The sequence below is a fragment of the Tasmannia lanceolata genome, unplaced genomic scaffold, assembly GCF_043159265.1.
Source record: "Tasmannia lanceolata isolate RefF3 unplaced genomic scaffold, GAP_Taslan_0.1 ptg000015l, whole genome shotgun sequence".
Lineage (NCBI taxonomy): Eukaryota > Viridiplantae > Streptophyta > Magnoliopsida > Canellales > Winteraceae > Tasmannia > Tasmannia lanceolata.
Genome location: NW_027518692.1, coordinates 6,372,114 through 6,393,397, shown reverse-complemented (window position 1 = coordinate 6,393,397; position 21,284 = coordinate 6,372,114). Strand labels below are relative to the sequence as shown.

Genomic DNA, 21,284 nt, shown 5'->3' with positions numbered 1-21,284 from the left:
TATATATTTATTACTAGATTAGGGCTTGCTTCATAGTTAGGTTTTCTTTCCTAATCTAATCTATTTTTTCTATCCATCCGTCTTTTGGATTATGATCAGATCATTGGTTTCACATCATTATCTTTATAACCATGATCTATCTTCCCTGAGCTTGATCCTTTGATTGATCTTGATCCGATCGCTCCGCATGTCGATTATGAGTCTACTTTGCCATTATCACTACCAGAGTGTGTGTTCTTGCTGAGAGCCCTGTTTCATCTTGACCTTATCAGCATACTCTTTATGCTTGGTTGCCGAGACCCTCATTGTACAGTCGTTATGCTGTCAGATTTTCTCCAAAACCTTAAGCGTAACCATTATCCTTTAGGGTTATTGATAAACCATGTGCTTACCTTACCACATCTCCTTGAACAGTCGTTATGCTGCCGGATTTTGCCCAGAATATTGAGTGTGACCACTATTCTTTAGGGTTAGTGATAAACCATGAGTTTACCATGCCATGATCCTTTTTGTAAGGCCGTTATGCTGCCGGTTTTTATCTGAAACACCCTAAGGGTGATGGTTATCCGTTTAGGTTTGATGGGCCGTCATGACCCTTCTTACAATTGTTGTACTGCTGGTCCTTACCTAGGGGAGAGATGTGTTTGTACTACATCTTGTTTCAATTTGTGCATAACATTCTTTCTGATTATCTTAATTTAAATTAGTGTTCTTACTTCCATTTCATGAGTCTGAGTTAAGCAAAAGCCATTGCTTCGAAAAAAGTTACCATTTCGCAGCCTACTTGGTCCCGACAATCTTCTACGTCGAGACTAAGTCGTAGATCTTCTTCACCTATCTCACCAGCTGTGTTTCCACTTGGCCCCCCTCGTCTTAATCCAATGGCCGAGTCAAATGAGATGTTAGCTGAAATGAGGGACATGATGATGAATCTTACAAGAGAGGTATCTTCCCTAAAGGAAGAGGTTACTCAGTTGAAGAGCGAGAAAGCCGCTACCTCGAAGGCACCTGTCATCCAAAATCCTCCCAATGTGATTCCAGGCTTTGTTCGGTCTGTCATCTCCCCCGAGGATGATTTCTATGACGAGCAGTATGTAGAGGAGAACTGTCTCCCGCAATCAGTCAAGCCAGGCAAGGAGAAGAAGTTGGTTGATAAAGTGGAAAAATTGACCTAACAAGTAGAAAGCATGCAAGTTAAGGGCCCAAAGAAGATCAATATGTCTGATTTTTCCCTTTTCCCTGGTGTCACCCTTCCTCCAAAATTCAGAATGCCAGACTTTGATAGATATGATGGAACGGGGTGCCCATGGAGTCATCTAAGGTCGTTCATTTCAAATTTAGAAGGGTATGGGCTGTCTCTGGAGCAGATCGCTAAGGTATTTCCGATGTCTCTGACAGGAGTAGCTAAGAAGTGGTTCCTTCATCTGAAACCCGAAGAACTCGGAACTTTAGACGAAATTGCCAACAAATTTGTTGAGCAATTCTCGATGGAAGAAGGGATAGAAGTTACGAAGAGGGATCTGAAAGCGATAAAGCAAGGACCTCAGGAAACATTTACATCTTTTGTAAGAAGATGGAGGAGAAAAGCGGCCCAGATGACTAGCCGCCCTTCTGAAGAAGATCAGATCAAAATTGTGGTCAAGAATTTATCTCCGCAGTATTACCACTTCATGGCGACGCAGTATTATTGTGATTTCAATCACTTGATCAGAACAGGAACCATAACTGAAGATGCGTTACTGAAGGGTTCTCTGGCGAAGTCATCTTTTGATCCGCGGAATGGAAAGAAGCCAATGGTAGTTTCAAAGCCTGAAGTTAACAATGTGGTTGCTGCACGCCCTATGAGAAGAGTTGTAGCAGAAACAGAGCAGCCAGCGAGGAAAGCGCCAAGGCATTTTGATCCGCTACCTTACCCTTTATCTGTCGCTCTCAAGAAGTTACTAAGAGACAAAAAGATAACTCTCTTAGAACCGAGACCTCCGCCACCTATTCTCCCCAGATATTGGCATGAAGATCAGCATTGTGCATATCATCAAGGAGTAGGGCACCTAACAGATAACTACATGGCCTTGAGGCATAAAATTCAGGATATGATAGAAGCGAAAAAATTGCTGTATTTATGCCGAGCACTACCCGGAATCCATTACCAGCTCATGCTGCCCGCCCCCCATCTACAATTGGGGTGATCTTTACTGAAGATCATATTCTTGACCCTGCTTCCTTGATTTGTGTTATCGCTTCCGATTCACCGACTGTCTTGGCATTTGGCGAGGAAGTTGAAGAAGTAGAGGAAGAGAAGCCTTATGTACTTGGTGGAGATGAAGATGACTATGCCGAGTCCTCTGTTGGTCCTTATATTCTTCAATGTGATGAAGAGGAAGTCCGAGATGCGGCTCCATATGTTCTTAGCTTTGATGACGATGACTTTGATTTTTTGAACGATCAATGTGACGAAGTCCGCCATGTTACTCGAGGTGGGCGAATTTTCAAACCCGCTGAGTTAAGAGCTGAGAACCCAGCTGAAGTGGTAAAGGCCGCAGAAGCGCAGAAGCTGAGCAAGCCAGGTTGCGAAGAAGAGGATGAGAATCTTTTACGTCAACTTAAAAAGACCCAGGCTAACATTTCAATTTAGGGTTTGCTTATGGCTTCCCCAAAGCACCGTCAAGTTGTACTAAGAGAGTTGAATGCTGCACAGGTATCTGTAGATATTACATCTGACGAGCTGGCTGGTTTAGTAGCAATGGCTAGGGTGTCCAAGACTCTTTCTTTCACTGATGAAGATCTGACATCTGAGGGTTGCAATCATACACGTCCATTGAAAATCACTGTTATCTATAACGGTAAGAAGGTCCCAGATGTATTAGTTGACAACGGGTCCGCACTGAACGTATGTCCGTTAGCCACTGCTACTGTCCTGGGATTTGGGCCGAATGACTTTATCCCTTCTGAGCAAGGAATTTTGGCGTATGACGGTACGAGACGTGATGTTATTGGAACAGTAGCAACCAAAATTCTGATAGGAGGAGAAATCTTTGAAGTAGAGTTCCAAGTGCTCGATATCAAAGCTTCTTTCCTTCTCTTGCTTGGCCGACCTTGGCTCCATAAGGTTCGAGTTATCCCTTCTTCACTGCACTAGAAGCTGAAGTTCATCAGAAACAACAGGGTGATAACAGTCAAGGGTGATCCTGATTTAGAGGTAGGCCAAATTTCGCAAGAGGGTGCCTCAGAAAAGAAAGGTGATGTTAGTCTGACCGGGTTCTCTGTAGAGGTCACAACCATATCATTTGAGAAAGCAAAGAATGAAGAGATCTTGTTCCTCACCAGCACTAATCCCCGGATTGTAAAGATGATGCGTAAATGGGGTACCTTCCCGGTGCAGGTCTGGGTCGCAATCATCAGGGGATAGTCGAATGGCCTGTAATGAGAAAGAATAAAGGGTTGTTCGGACTCGGATATGAACCTTCTCGCGATGAGATTAAAGAAATGAGAAATTACATGCGGAAATGGTCCGAGCTCCGTCGCCAGGGTCTAGGGCTACCGATGAAATCATTTAGTCTGATCAGAAATGGTAAGTACCGCAGAGAGGGAGATGACTTTGCATTCTGTGGGTTCGCAGAGCCGTGGGTTGATGAGCTAACAGGGCAAGAGCTGCCGGGGTTTGAGATATTTTTTGATATGGAGCTGCCAGATGAGTACTTGAGTTTGCAGATTCATGAGATCGAACCAGAGGTGGATTCACCCCTCTCTTGGGTTGTCACCTTTTATTTCCGGAACTTTCTATTTTTCAATCTCCATCCCTCACCAACTTATTCTACTATTCAATACCATCTCATCATTATCTCGAAACTTGGCTAAAAGCACCTTAACACCATCTCTAGGGTTTCATATGTCTAAAAGATTGAAGTTTTTTAAAGTTTCGAAAATAAGAAACTTTTTAATTTTTCAACCTCCGTCCTTCATCAACTAAATCTATCTAAGATTCAGTACCTCGACTTCTTATCCAAAAACTTGGCTTAAAGCTCGTTGACATCATTTCTAGGGTTTCCTATGTCTAAAAGATGGATGTTTTACAAAGTTTCTAAAATAAGAAACTTTCTATCATTTCAATCTCCGTCCTTAATCAACTAAATCTAAGATTCAATATCATCTTATCCTCATCCCAAAACACGGCTAAAAGCTCCTTGACACCGTCTCTAGGTTCTTCTATGTCTAAATGAAGGATGTTTATAAAGTTTCTAAAATAAGAAACTTTCTATTTTAACAATTTCCATCATTTATCAACTAAATCTAAGATTTAATACCCTCTCATTCTCATCCCAAAACTTGGCTAAAAGCTCGTTGACAACATCTCTAGGGTTTCATAAGTCTAAAAGATGGATGTTTTATAAAGTTTCTGTAATAAGAAACTTTCTATTTTTTCCATCTCTATCCTTTATCAACTAAATCTAAAATTCCATACAATCTCATCATCATCTCAAAATATGGCTAAAAGCTCCTTGACACAATCTCTAGGGTTTTCCTATGTCTAAAAGATGGATTTTTATAAATTTTCTAAAATAAGAAACTGTAGACACCCCATTTTGACCGTACCTTGAGGTTCCCGAGTTTGAGCAAAAACCCAACCAAATCAATCAGCTAGGATCCCAAACTTCACCCTTAGCTAGGTCAAGGTCCCAGTTAGGTCCTTGTAAATTTTCGTCGAAATCCGAGCACATTTGCCTGGTAAACGAGCCGAGGGAATGCCTTAGTATAAACCAGAAAAAGGGGGGAGTGAGTTTATCCTGGGGAGGGCTGAATTTAGCCATATAGGACGAGCAAAATCGCGCACCTATCATTTCTTTGCGCAACCGTGCGCTCATCAAAAGTTGGAGTGCCAATATCAGTCCCCCAAAATTCCGTATAAATACCAGCATAAGCTTTGTGTTTGAAAAAAAAGAAAAAAAAAAGAAGAGATCTGATTTTTTTCCCCAAATCAGCGAGAGAGAAAATCCGAAACCCTCGCTCCGATATATCTGTTTCCTCCGGTCATCTTCTCAGGCAAACTTGCCTAAGTTCCGGCTTAGCTTCGATCCTTAATTCTTCTTCGTTTTCTTGTAAGTGCTATTGTTCTTCTTTTCAAACCCTAATTCTTTCGCCTAAGACCTAGATCCCTCTTCAAAACTTTGGATCCAAGCCATTTTATTAGATCTGTAGTTATTCTTTGAAGATCTGAACCTAGTTCTCATTTTCCAGTTTTCTTTTTAGAGAGAAAAAAAATACGAGAGAGAAATTAGATCTTAAGATTCAAACCTTAATTTTGTCATTCATCTTCTCCGATCGTTCTTCCGGCGAGTTCATTGGAACTCTGATCAGAACTTTGTTCATCATTTTCTTTCTTTTAAAGAGGAATCTTGATAATCTTTTTCAACTTGAATACATCTGGAGGAAGATTTTCTTCGCACGATTATCTCAGAGGAGGAATTCGCCATCCAAAGTTCATTTATATTTTCTGCTGAGTTCAGAAGAAGAAGAATTCGAATGATTTCTCTGCCTATATATTTTTACAAGTAAAGAATTGATAGTTTGAACAGGTATTTAGAGATCTTTGTCTTTTGATCATGTCATTACTTTTTCCAGTTTTGATTAATCTTAAATTTGATATAATTTCTGGATTGAAATTAAGATCATTATTTTGACCTTAAACTAAAGTTCACATAAGATATGATTTGGATATAAACTAGATCATTAATTTCAATAACTGAAACTTACGAATCAAGTTCCTGATTATGTGTTTGGTTATATATCAGGTAGATCTGTATTAGATCATTGTGCCTTAAATTCGTGAGTCATAAGATTTATTCACACAAGTCATATGCTCTTTAAATTGGATTCATAGGAATCATTCAGTCTGGAATTTATTCTCCCTACTAAATAACTGGTTAGGAGTTTTCTAGTTCAATTCCAAGTCAAATCGATAAATATAGCTGCTAAAATTATGGGAATTGCATTATTTTGCAGTGTTTTGATTAGTATTTTTATTTTTATAAGAAGTTATTCTTTGCAATATTTTGCCTTCTCTGCAATCTGAAAATGAGTTGTTATCTTCATTATCTATATGTTTTAGAATATGTAGATCCATTAAAAGAGATTTTTGGACTTCTCGTGTAAATAAATAATGCCATTGGCTCTTATGCTCTGTTACGCTTTAGTTTTTTTTTTATGAATTCAGTTTGCCTAGGTTGTTAGCAAATCAAGGGTAAATAAAAATTATTAACACAGCCAAAATGCATAGCTTCTGTCCTGCAAGGCATGGCTACCATCTTACATGTTGCATGCTCTGTACTTGTCATTTTGGTTTGGTTTAATAGTACACAGCTGCTGTCCTATGACACATAATTTCAATCTTATAAGTTCATACACTCAACAATTATGTATTTGCTGTCCTCTCAGCATTCTATACAAGTTTAATTCATTTGGATATGTGTAAAACAACAGAGGTGTTATTTCTTATAAGGTGTTTCAATCCATTAGATTATTTGGAGAATTTATTTGAGATTTTCTCTTGTCCTAAATATTATTTCATTTATGGTATATGTGTGAGTTCATGTTTTGATCTTCACTTCCTTCATCGCAATTCCATTCCTTAAGCTATCTCCACCAACACCCCCTACTATTTCTCATCTTAGCCCTTCATTTTCACCTCCACCATCTCTAATGCATTTCCGTAGCCATGATAACCTTTGTCAACTATTTTTTTTTTACTATCAAACCCCATTCTAACCACACACCATTTAATCATGGCATCCCCACATACCTTTTGATGATAGCAGCCCTCACACTCCATTTGATATGCACAACCCTCGTCCCAGTTTGATAGGAGCAGCCCTCATATTTTGATAGTGGCAGCCACCTTCTTATTTTAATAATGGTAGCCCACTTTACCTTGACATTGGCAGCCCTTGCAAACCTTGATTTTGTTTCTCATCATTATGTTTTAAATACAATTTGGTGAAGGTTTTCCGCTCAAATATATGTTCACAATTTTTTATTTTTTATTTTTTGAATCAATAGCTCATGGAAGCCTTGGATAGTATGCCTAAAAAAAAAGGGCTTATGTTTTGTGTTGAAGAGATTTTCTGCGTCATTGTAAAGAGTTATCTCTATGGTTCAAATTAGTTTTTATGTTGAAGTGTTAGTTCAATCAGGTTCTATGGTTGACTTTGCAAGAGTGTGATCCCATATTATGAAAACAGCCTCCATACTTTGGTAATATTGGCATCCCTATATCCTTGATAATGTCACCCCCTTCCCACTTTAATGTTTATTTTCTTCACCTCATTTTGATGTGCACTGCCCTATTTTCATTTTATTTTTGGCAGCACCTCCTTATTTTGATAATAACAGCATTCTTATAGGCTGGTTTTTAATTTTCTGTACATTTAATTTGGGCACACCCTGTTTCATTTAATTCCAGGTATCTTTATCATGAATTTTTAAGGTCTATGTATTAGAAAATTAGTTAGAAGCATTTTACATTCAATCCTTTCGCATAATCGTGTTCTATTATGCGCATGATCCTCATTTGTTCATTTTCATGTGGTGTACAAGAAATGATGTTTGAATGACCATATTTTAGCAGAGGTGCTTATTTCTGTTTAGACATAGCTATTAGCGCACTTTTGAGAATAAACAGGTGTTGGGCTAAAGTTTATCCCTTTTGTGTGATTATAATACAGCTCATATATGTGGCTGTAATAATTTTACTAGATAGGTTTGTTTAAACTAAATGATTCAGTTCTTATGTGAGTCTTTACTCTTATACACAACCAGTTTTGGATATCTCCCTGTTAGCTTATGATAGTGCAAATATTAGTTGAGACTATTTTCTCCAGTACATGCTCATGTTTGTATCCTACAGGCCATGCTCCTTTATTTACAAAATCATTTCAGGGAATATTTATATCTGAACCATTATACGTTTTTTTTTTATCATACTTTATTCAAGGTGTTTTCTCTTTTGGGGTTCAAATTTCAACTTTTATACATAACTTCATGGTGCTATTGAATTTGTTGTGGCATGTTGAATCCCTCATATTATTTGTCAAATGTTTTTCTGATAGATGTTTGGATACATGTAATAAAAGATAACACTAGAGCATCTGATGGGGGGAAAGAATATGACTGATTCTGCAAGCAAAATATTTTTCCTTTTGGGATCACTCATTATAAGAAAATCAAATCAGCTTTTGAGTTTATTTTGGAAATCAGGAAGGTGTTTTGAATAATTGTATAAAAGTTGAAATGAGTTCTAGGCAGATGGTGATATGGGGTATTATACAAGCTATGTTTGAGTTTAGATAAATAAAAGTTTATGTTTATTGTTGCAAGCTACAGTTTTGGTCAAGTATTTTTGCTAATTGCATCATTAGTGTCTTATTATGTCTATGAGGGTGCATTCTCATTATCATTTTTTTTTTATATTCATTGTGTTTAATACGAGATATGATAGCAGCTAGACTAATTATTAGACTAATGAAAATATATGTGTGTCATAGCTTGTAAAGATTTTGATTAAATATGGTATTATTATTAAACAAGGTTGATAATGATATGTGCCTAATTATTTCAGACAGTTTATCCATAACTTATCTTTATCACCCCCAACCGGAGACCTCTTCTTCTTTCATTTATAGGACTTGCCTAGTATTTTAGATGTCAGTAAGTATTAGTAGCCTTATCATTGCTCGGGCGATGAAGGCGCTAGCCCTAGCCCGTTATTAGGGGACTTGCTCAGTCCAAGTAGCACTCCCCTCTTTACTTAAAAGACTGGTCCAGGCTTTTAAGTGTGTATCCCTTGTATATTAGAAACCCATTCATTGCACGGGCAATGATAAGGATACTTGGAGCCCACCTCTCTTTTTGGAGACCTGCTTAGTCTCATTGATACCCTTCATTGTTTCCCCTCTTATTTTTTTTAGACTTATTCAGTGTTTAGAAACCCTTATAATTTTGTCCTCTCATTGCAAGGGCAATGAAGGAGTTATCCAGAGCTTACCCTTTTAGAGAGACATGCTTTGTCTCGTAGGAAAGTTTATCCTCAGGGAGACAGGCTATGTCTCATGTGGTAAAATTCAAACCCTTTGGATACAGGCTTTGTCTCATTGGTCATAGTTGTCCTCCATCTCTTTTAAGAGACATGCCTTGTCTCATTAGCACATCCTTCTTAGAATTCCTAATTTCAGTGTCAGTCTTTAGCATAGGAGTCTGTCCTTAGCTAGAGAGTCAGTCCTTCCATCTTTCAAGAGTCTGTCCTATCATCATAGGGGTTAGGATTCTTTCCAACCTCTCATCAAATATTGTGATTTTTATCCGCTCTTGCAAGGTATAGGATGCTGTCCAACCCTTCCAGAGTCGTGATTCTGCCATTTTCTCCCGCAAAGCATAGAATGCTGTCCAACCTTTGCGGGATATCAGGAGTCTGTCATACTCTTATGATGATAGGAATTTGTCTTCTTGAGTAAAAAACACTTGAAAATTCAAAAATATTTCAAAAAATCAAAAATCTCAAAAGTATTGAGTCTTTAGTAGTAGTTAGGAAAATCTGTTCCGAACTACGTTGGCTTGATCCCTTTCAATAGGGTACGTAGTGCAGCTTGGGATTCACATCCCAAGTCCAGCCAAACTTTCAAAAATAAACATTTCAAACATTCAAAAAAATACAAAAAATATTCAAAACCTTTTCAAAAAGATCTTTCTCCTAGAGTTAGGAGTCTGTCTTAGCTGTTTGGGTTATTTTAGAGTTAAGAGTCTATCCTGATTTGTTGATATGGTGTGTCCAGTCGTGTGAGTGTCCCTAGAGTTAGGAGGCCTCAAGTTGATCGGTTAGACATTTAGTCGAACCGATGGCTAGACTAGGAAGCATATAGTCAGCCCATAGTTTTCTTTAGGATGCACAGCCTAGTTACACATAGGATGTAGGGCCCACCTGCATTAGCTTAAGGCTAATCAACTTGCATTAGTTAGGGCTCTAGTCCTAAAAATTACAATTCACTTGAACGTAAGCAATTGTACAAAAGGCTTTAAAAATCAGTCGAGTCTAGTGGATCGAGTCTAGGATAGCGGTTCTAGATGGTTAGGCATCGTAGTTTAGAATAGGTCATCGAACTACGTTGACTCCGATTCTTCCCGAGGCCGGGATACGTAGAGCAGCTGGGATGGACAACCATCTTGGTCCGAGTCAATGCATTAGAGTTTTAGGATTCATTTTATCCAGTTATGTTTAGAATTGATTTATGTTGTATGTTTTGCTGTGTTTTCTTACTTTCATGTACAGATCCTATACCTTTAGCTGTAGCATGCATGTGTTTGTACACCATAACTCAGACACCAATTAGGTATGACACTCATAACCTAGCTATTATTAGACGACACTTCTTTCATTTCTTTTATGTGTGCTTATTATTCATCTCCGAGACATGCATGATTAGATAGACGTCTTCTCGGAGATATTCGTTCCCATTTCATATGACTTTCGTCCAAAACTCTTCAAAATTATTAAGTAAATGACATAAGAGACCAGGTGTTTGCACTTGGGCGGATGAGGTGCTCTTTAGACCTTCTGAATTCGTAACCAGGCACGAACCTTCATATCTCTGGTCATCCGTTGCAACAGAGCATAGTATGGGATCCTTGGCCCACTTCCTTGGATGGCGACTCTTCTTTATTTAAGGTACGCCTCGAATCTGGGCTAGTCCCCGAATCAAGAGGTATCTCACGTTTGTATCGCCACTCATGCTGTGAGGGGCACTTCTTTCGAGAGTTCCTTGGTAGAGCTCTCCATTCACGTGGATGATCCTGAGACTGGGCGTGGGGGCATTTCCCGGCCCTCTCTTGGATCGGGGTCTATAGGCTGGTGACTATGCTGGGGAATTCTTGGAACATTGCCTAACTCTGTAAAAATACCATTTTTTATTAATTTTGAAGAAATTTGAGCTAAAATCATTTTAAATGGGAACCTTTTCCGTTAGAATGCCAGGAGCACCAAATAGATACAAAATAAAACAAGGGCTCACACACTCACTTTCATCCCTGCATATATGATCTGTTTTGTGGTTACTTTCTGCTATGGTTCGATGTGGATATACTATCAAGTTACTCTCGGAGAGATACTATAAGTTGGAGCCGTGAGGGCTATACCCGCCTTCTAGTGCCACCGCACCAGTAGTATCTCAACACCTGGACACCTTGTGTGTAAAACGGACATAGTTTGTATGCTGGGCGATAGTCACAGCATACAAGTAACTATGCACCCGGCCAGGTGGACCTCGCGACTTTACTCTCTCTCTATATATTGCATGGTCCTTTTGTTTGCATTTATGGACGAGCATATGTGTTGCTTACACATGTGGAGCCTAGAGTTAGGGACCTTATCCTATTTTTTAGACTAGGGTAGCTCACTTTATGTGGCTACAGACGCAGTCCTAGTACACTCACATGTCTGTCTCGAGTCAAGATTTTCTTGACTCGTCTAGATTAGACTAGGGTTGGTGCCCCTGGTTAGGGTATATATATATATATATATATATATATATATGTATATATGCCTATTTATTTTGATTATTAGTTTAGGACCTTTATATTTAATGAGGTTTCCCTATCTAATTTATATCAATCCGGTTTTCAGATTTAGACCTAGCCCGTGGCTCTTTCTTTGTCACTCTCATGGCTATGGTTTATGTTTCGATCCATTGATGGTAAAATTTGATCCTTAGACTCGAACCTACTCATCTTGTGAGGTTTCTTAGTCTAAGTTTACCTTTGATATCAATTCATTTCTCAAGATTTGGACCTGGTCAGTGACTTCTATGCTGACACTCTTATGGCCATGGTCTATAATTTGTTTCATTGATGATAAATTCCATCCTTGTATTCCTTGATTGTTAGACCAAGACCTACTTCTTAGTAGGAGCTTCTAGTCTAAGTTGATCATTTCCATCCATCATGCAGATTTTAGATCTAGTCCTTAACCCTACTTTGTCATTATTATGGCCATGGTCTATCATCCTTTGATTATCTGTTTGATTCGTATTTATCATTTATCTTTTTACCCTTGGATCATATCGAGATCATCGATGGAAAAGTTTGATCCTGTTTATATCCTACCTGTATCCTTTGAGTATATGATTTATTGTCAATACCTTTCCTTTTGTAACTCAATGTTTAGGGTTGACCCTATTCTTATCCAATTTCATCTCCTTTGATTATCAGGTGAACCATCATGTCTAATGATAAATTGAAGAAATGGATGAATGATGAAAGAGGATATCGTCATGTAGAAAACCTTGCTGATCATAACCTTGATGCACTCCAAACCTTACCCTACATCAAAATAGAATGGGATTTCCTCGGTGCAGCAGTTGAATTTTGGCAACCCGATCTTCACGTATTTCGCTTTGGCAAGCAAGAAATGTGTCCAATCATTGAGGACTGGTGTCATTTGTTGGGCTATGGTTGCAAAGGTCCCCTAGTCAAACTTGAATCTAAATTGGGGTACAATACTAGTTTTGAGAAATTGTTTCCCACATCGCCTAACCCTGTCAGTTTCTTTTTAAATGATAAGGGTTTGTCAGTTCCTCAAATGGTCAAAGCATTTTTTGATTTAGGGAAATGCACTCAGGAGCATCAAACCAGTCGAATTCATGCTCTAGTTCTTTGTGTTTATACCAGGTGGCTCCTGTTTCACCAGGGTGATAACACTTCCCCTGTGCTTCTAGACTTTGTTGATCAAATCTCTCGAGGAAGTGATCCAGTGCCAACTATTCTCGTCGAAACCCTTAATGGATTGGACGATATTGCCAATAAAGTTTCTACTTCCTTCAAGGGTTCTCCAGTTCTTTTATATGTCTGGCTCTGCTTGAAACTTTGAATCTTCATACCTTCTACACACCATGAAATCATTTTATCTAAGCATAGGTCGTGGGAACATAAGGCCTTCAAATTTACCAAATCGGAATGGACTGATTGGTTAAGTTCCCGTCAAGATGACCAAATTACTTGGAGGTTCTTCCTTGGTCATTGGGGAATAATCAGGACCAAAGCCAGTCGGGGTGTTCAGTTTCTTGGTTTAGAGAAAACTTCTTTCTATCTCCCAGATCATATCTTCCGTCAATACGGAGGACTCCAGATTGAATGTCCTTGTTTAGGTTTTAAAACAGATTATTATCGTCCGACACCAGTCCATCCCTTTGAAAAGTTTAATTGTCATCTTGCCAAAAGCATTTGTGAAGATTGGGTGCGTAAATCTGAAGATCTTTTGCATAATATACGAGATAGGACTCCTAGAGGGACAATTGGAGCAACAACACCTGGAGGAGGAGTACATGCTGGAGTGTCCTCAGGTTATTATCAGTGGTTGATTGAGAGCAGTGAAAATCGTCTGCTTAAAAGGGCCAGACTAGAGGAAAGAGATGATTGAGAATTTTCATCTACCTTTTGTCATGGACATCTTTTTATCCAGAGTTTCATTTGTTACGACATTATATCTTTTATTTTACCTGTTATTATTTTTGTAACTCGTTCGGACATCATCAATGAAATATGTTCTTGCTTTATTTTATTCTTATTTGACCAGAATATATTATCTCGATTATCAATATTTTAATCTAGTGATTATACTTCCATTACAGGATTCCCGAGTAAGCAATCATTGCTTCTAGGAAATCTCATATTTCAAAATCAACCTGGTCCCGTCAGACATCTGATTCCAGGCTGAGTAGACAGTCTTTATCACCCCTCTCTTTTACTTCCCCATTGTTACCCCTTTCAAACTTTCAGGAAACTCTTTCACCCATTCTACCTGTACCTGAACAAATGGTTGAATCTGCAAATGCTATGACTGAGATGAATGAGTTGATGAAGACTATGCTTCAACAAATGAATAATATGAATGAAGAGATAGTCAAGTTGAAAAATGACAGAGAGTCTACTTCCAAAGAGCCTGCACCTACACCTCGGCAATCCCCATTTATACCTCCTCCACCTCCTATGATGAATAGACCAGCAATGTTCACTGTTGAGGATGACTTTGATGAGGAACAGTATGCAGAAGAAAATTGTCACCCTAATCTGGATAGAGCTGATAAGGGCAAGGTGATAACAGACAGACTGGACAAGCTGGCCCAGGAGATGGAAAACATAAAATTCCAAGGCCTGAAGAAGCTGAACATGGCTGATTTCATGATTTATCTGGGGTCACACTGCCTCCTAGATTCAAAGTTCCGGACATGGATAAATATGACGGGACAGGTTGTCCTACAAGCCATTTAATGTCTGTCCTTCTGCTTCTTCAATAGCATGGCTTGTCTCCAGAGCAGGTTGCTCTTCTATTTCCCCGATCACTTGTTGGAACCGCCAAGAAGTGGTTTTTGAGTTTAAAGACCGAGGAGATCAGAACTTTAGAGGATATAGCCAATAGGTTCGTCGAACAATTCTCCATGGAGGAGGGGATCGACGTGACCAAGAGAGATCTCAAGGCTTTGAAGCAGGGCCATAATGAAACCTTCACTTCCTTCATCCGCAGATGGAGAAGGAAAGCAGCCTAGATGACTCATTGTCTTTCAGATGAGGAGCAAATCAAAATTGTGGTGAAAAATCTGTCGCCGCAATATTATCATCACATGGCTATCCAGTATTTCCTTGATTTTAACCATCTCATTAAAATCGGGACTCAGATAGAAGATGCATTGGCTAAGGGCCTAAGATCGAGAATTTCATCTGATGTCAGAGAGGGAAAGAGACCTGTGTTAGCTCCGAAGGAAGTACATAATGTCAATTATGTCAGGCCGCCACCCAGGGCAATCACTGAAGTGAGAAGGCCGCCGATGGAGCAGAAGCCTCCCCATCACTTTGATCCCCTTCCATATTCTTTCTCCGTAGCTTTGAAGAAGCTATTGAAGGACAGGAAGATCAAGCTACCTGACATTAAACCTCTGCCTAACCCATTGCCGAGATCCTGAAGAGAGGATCAATTCTGTGATTATCATCGCAATACGGGCCATATCACTGATAGGTGTTTAGCTCTGAAACACCAAATTCAAAATATGATTGATAGGAAGGAGCTGGCAATTGAACTGCCAAATGTAACCAGAAACCCCCTTCCAACACATGCAATGCCACCTCCACCTTCAGTCAATGTCATTTGCGCTGACGAGTTTGTTATCGATCCTGCTTCATTCATATGCGCAATTGAATCTGAGAGAAATTATATTTGGAAATTTGAAGAAGAAGATCAGTGAGCAGAAACAGAAGAGCCATATGTCTTATGCTGGAATGACCCTGATGTGGCTGGGCCATCAAACCGGTCATGCATTCTCCAGTGTGAGGATGAAAAGAAAGAAAGTGAATCTCGGTATGTCCTAAGGGTGAGTGATGATGAGGAAGAAGAGATACAAACCCCATAAATCCTTAAGATAGAAGATGAAGATCTGTTGCTCCTGAATGATCAGTGCGATGAACTCCGTCACGTCACCCGTGGTGGACGAGTCTTCAAGCCAGCTGAGCTCAGAGTCGAGAATCCCGCTGAGGTTGCAAGGGGGGTTGACAATCAGAAACAGAAACATAAGCTTGATGAAGAAGAAGACAACTTGTTGAATCAGCTCAAGAAGACACAAGCTAATGTTTCTATCTGGGGCTTACTGAAGGCATCGCCAAAGCACAGACATGTTGTGCTTCGTGAGCTGAACTCATCCCAAGTATCTGTTGAGATTACTCCAGACGAGTTGGTCGGTTTGGTGGCCATGACCAGAGCTTCAAAAGCCTTATCTTTCTCAGACGAGGACTTGCCTTCAGAAGGAAATGATCATACTCGTCTCCTCAGAATTACCATGCTGTGCAACAAGAAGAAAGTTTCGGAAGTGCTGGTAGATAATGGGTCGGCCCTGAATGTATGTCCTTTGAATACTGCCACTACTCTAGGATTTGGGCCAGGAGACTTCATACCATCCGAGCAGGGCATATTAGCATATGATGGTACCAGGAGAGATGTTATCGGAACATTAGCCACTGAAATAGAGATTGGGGGAGAGACCTTTGACATTGAATTCCAAGTGTTGGATATCAAAACCTCCTTTTGTCTTTTGCTAGGCCGACCTTGGCTGCATAAGGTCGGGGTTGTCCCCTCATCGTTGCATCAGAAGCTGAAATTTGTCCGAAATAACAAAGTCATCACAGTTCGAGGGGACCCTGAACCTGAAATTGAACAAATTACCTCCGAGCCGATAATTGGAAATTCAAGAGATATTAGTCTGACAGGATTTTCAGTGGAAGTTTCGGCTATCACCATGAAAGAGGCTATGAGTGAAGAAATTATGTTTCTCTCTAGCACCAATACTCGAGTAGTCAAGATGATGCGCCGATTTGGATATCTCACAGGGGCGGGTCTAGGAAAGAATATGCAGGGCCCAACTGAGCGGCCAGAATTAAAAGCATCTGAAGGATTGTTTGGGTTGGGATATAAGCCAACTCGTAAGGAAATGCAGGAAATGAAATCTTACATGTCAAATGGGCTGAATGTCACCGCAGAGGTTTAGAGTTTCCCATGGGACCGTTCAGTATGATTATGAATGGCAGATTCCGAAAAGAGGGGGCTGATTCCCCTTATTACGGTTTCTCAGAGCCATGGTATGATGAGAATGGGACAAAATTGCCGGGTCTTGAGATCTTCTTTGCAGATGAGCTGCCAGCAGAGTTTTATAGCAAACAGATTGCAGAGACAGTAGTGACAGAGGAACCAGACTCAGACTAGGTTGAGAGCTTCGAATCAGACCTCCTAGACTCCCTGTTTCAGGTCGAGGCACCAGTCATTGCTATGATTGGAAGAGACGCACCTTTCGTGAATCCACAGGATTGTATCACCCCAGCCGAGGGACCTCTGGATAATTGGACCTCACAGGTTATACCCCAAATAGTCTTTCAGCAAAATCCAGTCCCTTCAAAAGAGTCAGTCGTTTCAAAATTTGTGTCAGTTTCTGAGTCCGTCCTAGAGTCTGTCATTTCTAACTTTTCTTTTGATGCAGGTACTGTAGAGGTCGGGTCTACTTCTGGAGTGGGTGACGAGTCTGTTCCTAGTGGCGTCGAGTCCAAGTCTGAGGACATATTTATTGATTCTTCGTCTGTACATATTTCCCATTGTGTCGATACTGATGTCGACTTATTTTTTCATTCTGTTTCAGAGTCTGTAAAGCCTGATGTGGGCAAATCATCTGATGTAATCATTGATTCTAATGAAATAAAAGACTCTTTTGTGTATATTCCTGTACTTGTCTCTTCTGCTGATTCTGCTTCTAAACCTGATCAAGTAACTAATAATGATAATCAAGACTCCCCCTCTAATGAGGTAGCCGACGAAACTCCCCTTTAAATCAAACATATGATTCAACAAGAAGAGAGTCGCCGAACTAAACCACTCGAAGAGGAAATTGAAACCATAAATATAGGTGATGAAACCTTAATTCGGGAGATACGGATTGGCAAAATTTTATCTGCTGAGGAGCGCGAAGAATTAATCACCTTACTAAAAAGAGTTTAAGGAGGTTTTTGCTTGGTCTTACGACGACATGCCAGGATTGAGTGAGGACATTGTCCAGCACAGATTACCTCTAATCCCAGGCATCAAGCCGAAGAAGCAAAAACTGCGGAAACTTAAAACATAATGGGAGTTGAAAGTTCATGATGAGGTTAAGAAACTACTCGAAGTGAAATTCATTGAAGTTGTTGAATACCCCGAATGGCTTGCAAATATTGTACCGGTGCCCAAGAAGGACAGAAAAGTCAGGATGTGTGTTGATTTCAGAGATTTGAACAAGGCAAGTCCGAAAGATGATTTTCTGCTTCCGAACATTGATCTCCTGGTTGACAATACCGCTGGACATGCACTCTTATCCTTTATGGATGGATTCACAGGTACAACCAAATCAAAATGGCGCCTGAGGATATGATGAAGACGGCATTTATTACTCAGTGGGGGACATATTGCTACAGAGTATGCCGTTTGGACTCAAGAATGCTGGTGCCACCTATCAGAGGGCTGCGACTACTCTTCTTCATGACATGATTCATAAGGAAGTCGAAGTCTATGTAGATGACATGATTGTCAAAAGCAAGACTCGGCCAGAGCATACAATCGCTTTGAGAAAGTTCTTTGAACGAATCCGAAAGTTTCAACTTCGCTTGAACCTAAATAAATGTGTAGGGGTCACATCAGGAAAGTTGCTCGGATTTATGGTCAGCGAGAGAGGAATCGAAGTGGATCGTCAGAAGATCAAGGCTATCCAAGAAATGCAACCACCAAAGACAGAAAAGCAGATTCGTGGATTCCTTGGCAAAGTGCAATACTTGAGGAGATTCATATCTCATTTAACTATGACGTGTGGGTATCTTCAAGTTATTGAAAAAGAATTCTTCCAAGAAATGGAATGAAGAATGTCAGGAAGCATTTGAAAAAGTCAAGCAGTGCTTGTCCTTGCCTCCTGTCTTATCCCCAGTCATTCCTGGTCAACCATTGTTGATGTATTTGTCCATCACGGATACAGCAATGGGTTGTATGCTTGCTCAGCAGGATGCGGGGTCTAAGAAAGAAAAGCCCATATACTACATCAGCAAGAAAATGTTAGAGTATGAAATCAAGTACATTGTTTTGGAAAAGACGTGTTTAGCATTGGTTTGGGCGACTCAAAGGCTTAGACATTACCTGTTGTCAAATAAAATATTTCTGCTCTCACGGATGGATCCGCTGAAATATTTGTTCGAGAAACCCGCTCTTACTAGAAGAACAGCTAGATGGTTGTTATTGTTGTCTGAGTTTGACATCACCTATGTCACTCAGAAATCAATTAAGGGACGAGTCATCGCTGGAGCAGTTGGCTGATGCTCCTGTTGAGGAGAATGCTTTTCTAAAGGCAGACTTTCCTGATGAAGAGATTATGGACATTGAAGAAGAGACTCCGAGTTCCAAATGGCTTATGTACTTTGACGGAGCTGTCAATAATCATGGTCAAGGGATAGGGGCAGTTTTGGTATCTCCAAAGAAAGAATGCATTCCGATATCCATCAAGTTGCAGTTTGAATGCACCAACAATATGGCAGAATATGAAGCATGCATCGCAGGACTTGAGGCAGCTTTGGCTTTGCGAATTCAAGACATCGATGTGTTTGGAGATTCAATCCTGATCATCTGTCAAATAAATGGGGATTGGAAAACAAAAGAGGCAAGGTTCATCTCATATCACATTTATCTTGCATCTCTGGTCGAGAAATTTAAGAATGTCACCTTTACTCATCTGTCAAGAACAAGGAATCATTTTGTTGACGCTCTGGCTACTCTGGCGTCAATGCTAGACATTTCTGCGACAATGGAGGTTCAACCTTTAGCTGTGAGGTTGCAATGGGCTCCTGCACATGTGAATGCGATAGAGATATCAGCAAGATGTCCAAACGGAAAGCCATGGTATACAGATATCAGAATTTCATTTCAGGCAAGGGGCATCCGCTTGAGGCTTCCAGCAAAGAGAGGAAAACTCTTCAGAAGTTCATTGCCAACTTCATCATTTGTGGTGAAGAATTGTACAGAAGGTCGTTTGACGGAATACAGCTTCTGTGTGTTGATGAAGATCAGGTTGCAGAGCTCATAGAGCAAACACATGAAGGTGTTTGTGGTCCTCACATGAATGGTAAGATGTTGTCTAGGAAAATCCTAAGACTTGGTTTCTATTGGCCCACAATGGAAGCAGATTGTTTCGCATTCGTGAAGAAATGTCATAAATGCCAAGTCTATGCGAATCTTATTCATGTGCCTCCATCAGAGTTGCAGTCTATGACCTCACCATGGGCCATTCTCAGTATGGGGGATCGATATCATTGGCAAAGTCTATCCCAAATCGTCAAGTGGACACGAGTACATCTTGGTGGCCATTGATTATTTCACGAAGTGGATAGAAGCTGCTTCATATGCTTCCATAACTTCCAATACAGTTGCAAAGTTCATTCGTGTGAATATCATTTACAGATATGGAGTACCCCATGAATTGATTTCTGATAATGGATCTCACTTTAAGAAGGAGGTAGTGCACCTGTGCAAAGAGTTCAAAATCAAGCATCACAAGTCATCTCCTTACAGACCGCAGACCAACGGGGCTGTAGAGGCGGCGAATAAGAGCATTAAGGTCATAATCAGTAAGATGACCGAGACTTATAAGGACTGGTCGAACAAACTTCCTTTTACCCTGTGGGCTTACAGGACATCGATTAGATCCTCTACAGGTGTAACTCCATACTCTCTAGTGTATGGAATGGAAGCAGTCCTCCCTGTTGAGCTGAGAATTCCATCCTTAAGGATAATGATGGAAGCGAATCTGCCACAGTCTGAGTGGGCAAGAGCCAGACATCAGGAATTATAGATGATCGATGAAAAGAGGTTGCGAGCCTTGTATCACATCCAAGGGTATCAGAGAAGAATCGAAAGGGCCTTCAACAAGAAAGTCAAAGTCCGAGAGTTGAAGCCAGGAGACCTTGTCTTGAAATCTTACCGAGCACCGATATTTGATCCCAGAGGAAAGTTCAGACCAAACTGGTCTGGTCCTTACATTGTTGATGAAGTCCTGCCTGGAAAAGCCGTAAGACTCCTCATTGAAAATAGAGAAAAATTAACAGAACCTACAAACCTGGACCAACTAAAGAAGTACTATGCTTAGGTACACCAGGAGGCCATCTTTGATCGATCAGAGCTTAAAAGCCAACAACCTCAAAGTCAAAAACCATTTGCAAAACCCTTTTGAGCCTAAAAATGAGAACCTTCTTTCTTTGATAAACTCAAACCAGGGGCATCTTTTATGACTCGCGTCATAAAAGATATTAAGCCTGAACTACGTCATGACCTAATCCCTCTCTAGAGGGTACGTAGGTAGCCTGATCAATTCAGGTTCGGTCAAATCCTTCAAATCTTCAAAAAAGAAAGAAACAAAACAAATAATTTTTGAAACCCAAATGGGCGAACTACGCGGACCTGATTCCCATTTCTTTGGGGATACGTAGGCAGTCTGGAGGGCCAGATTCGGTCAAATACATGAAAACTTACCAAATGTGTAACCTGTTTGGACCCAAGCCTACATAAAAGTCTTTCTGGTGTATTTGGGCCCAGGGTTGTAGAGAAACAGAAAGAAAAAAAATGATGGAGTCTTAGACCCGCTAGACTGAAAACGCGCAAGGGCGGTCTAAGCAAAAGTTAGGGTCATTCGCCCGCTAAGCTGAAAACC

General features: G+C 40.2%; 1 protein-coding gene across 1 annotated transcript; it reads left to right on the top strand.

Annotated features, from left to right (window-relative positions):
- Positions 1–2,641: 2,641 nt before the first annotated feature.
- On the top strand, positions 2,642–3,136 carry LOC143891673 (uncharacterized). Its single transcript, XM_077396217.1, has one exon. It carries the CDS (start codon positions 2,642–2,644, stop codon positions 3,134–3,136), a length of 495 nt encoding a protein of 164 aa, XP_077252332.1.
- The last annotated feature ends 18,148 nt before the right edge of the window (positions 3,137–21,284 follow it).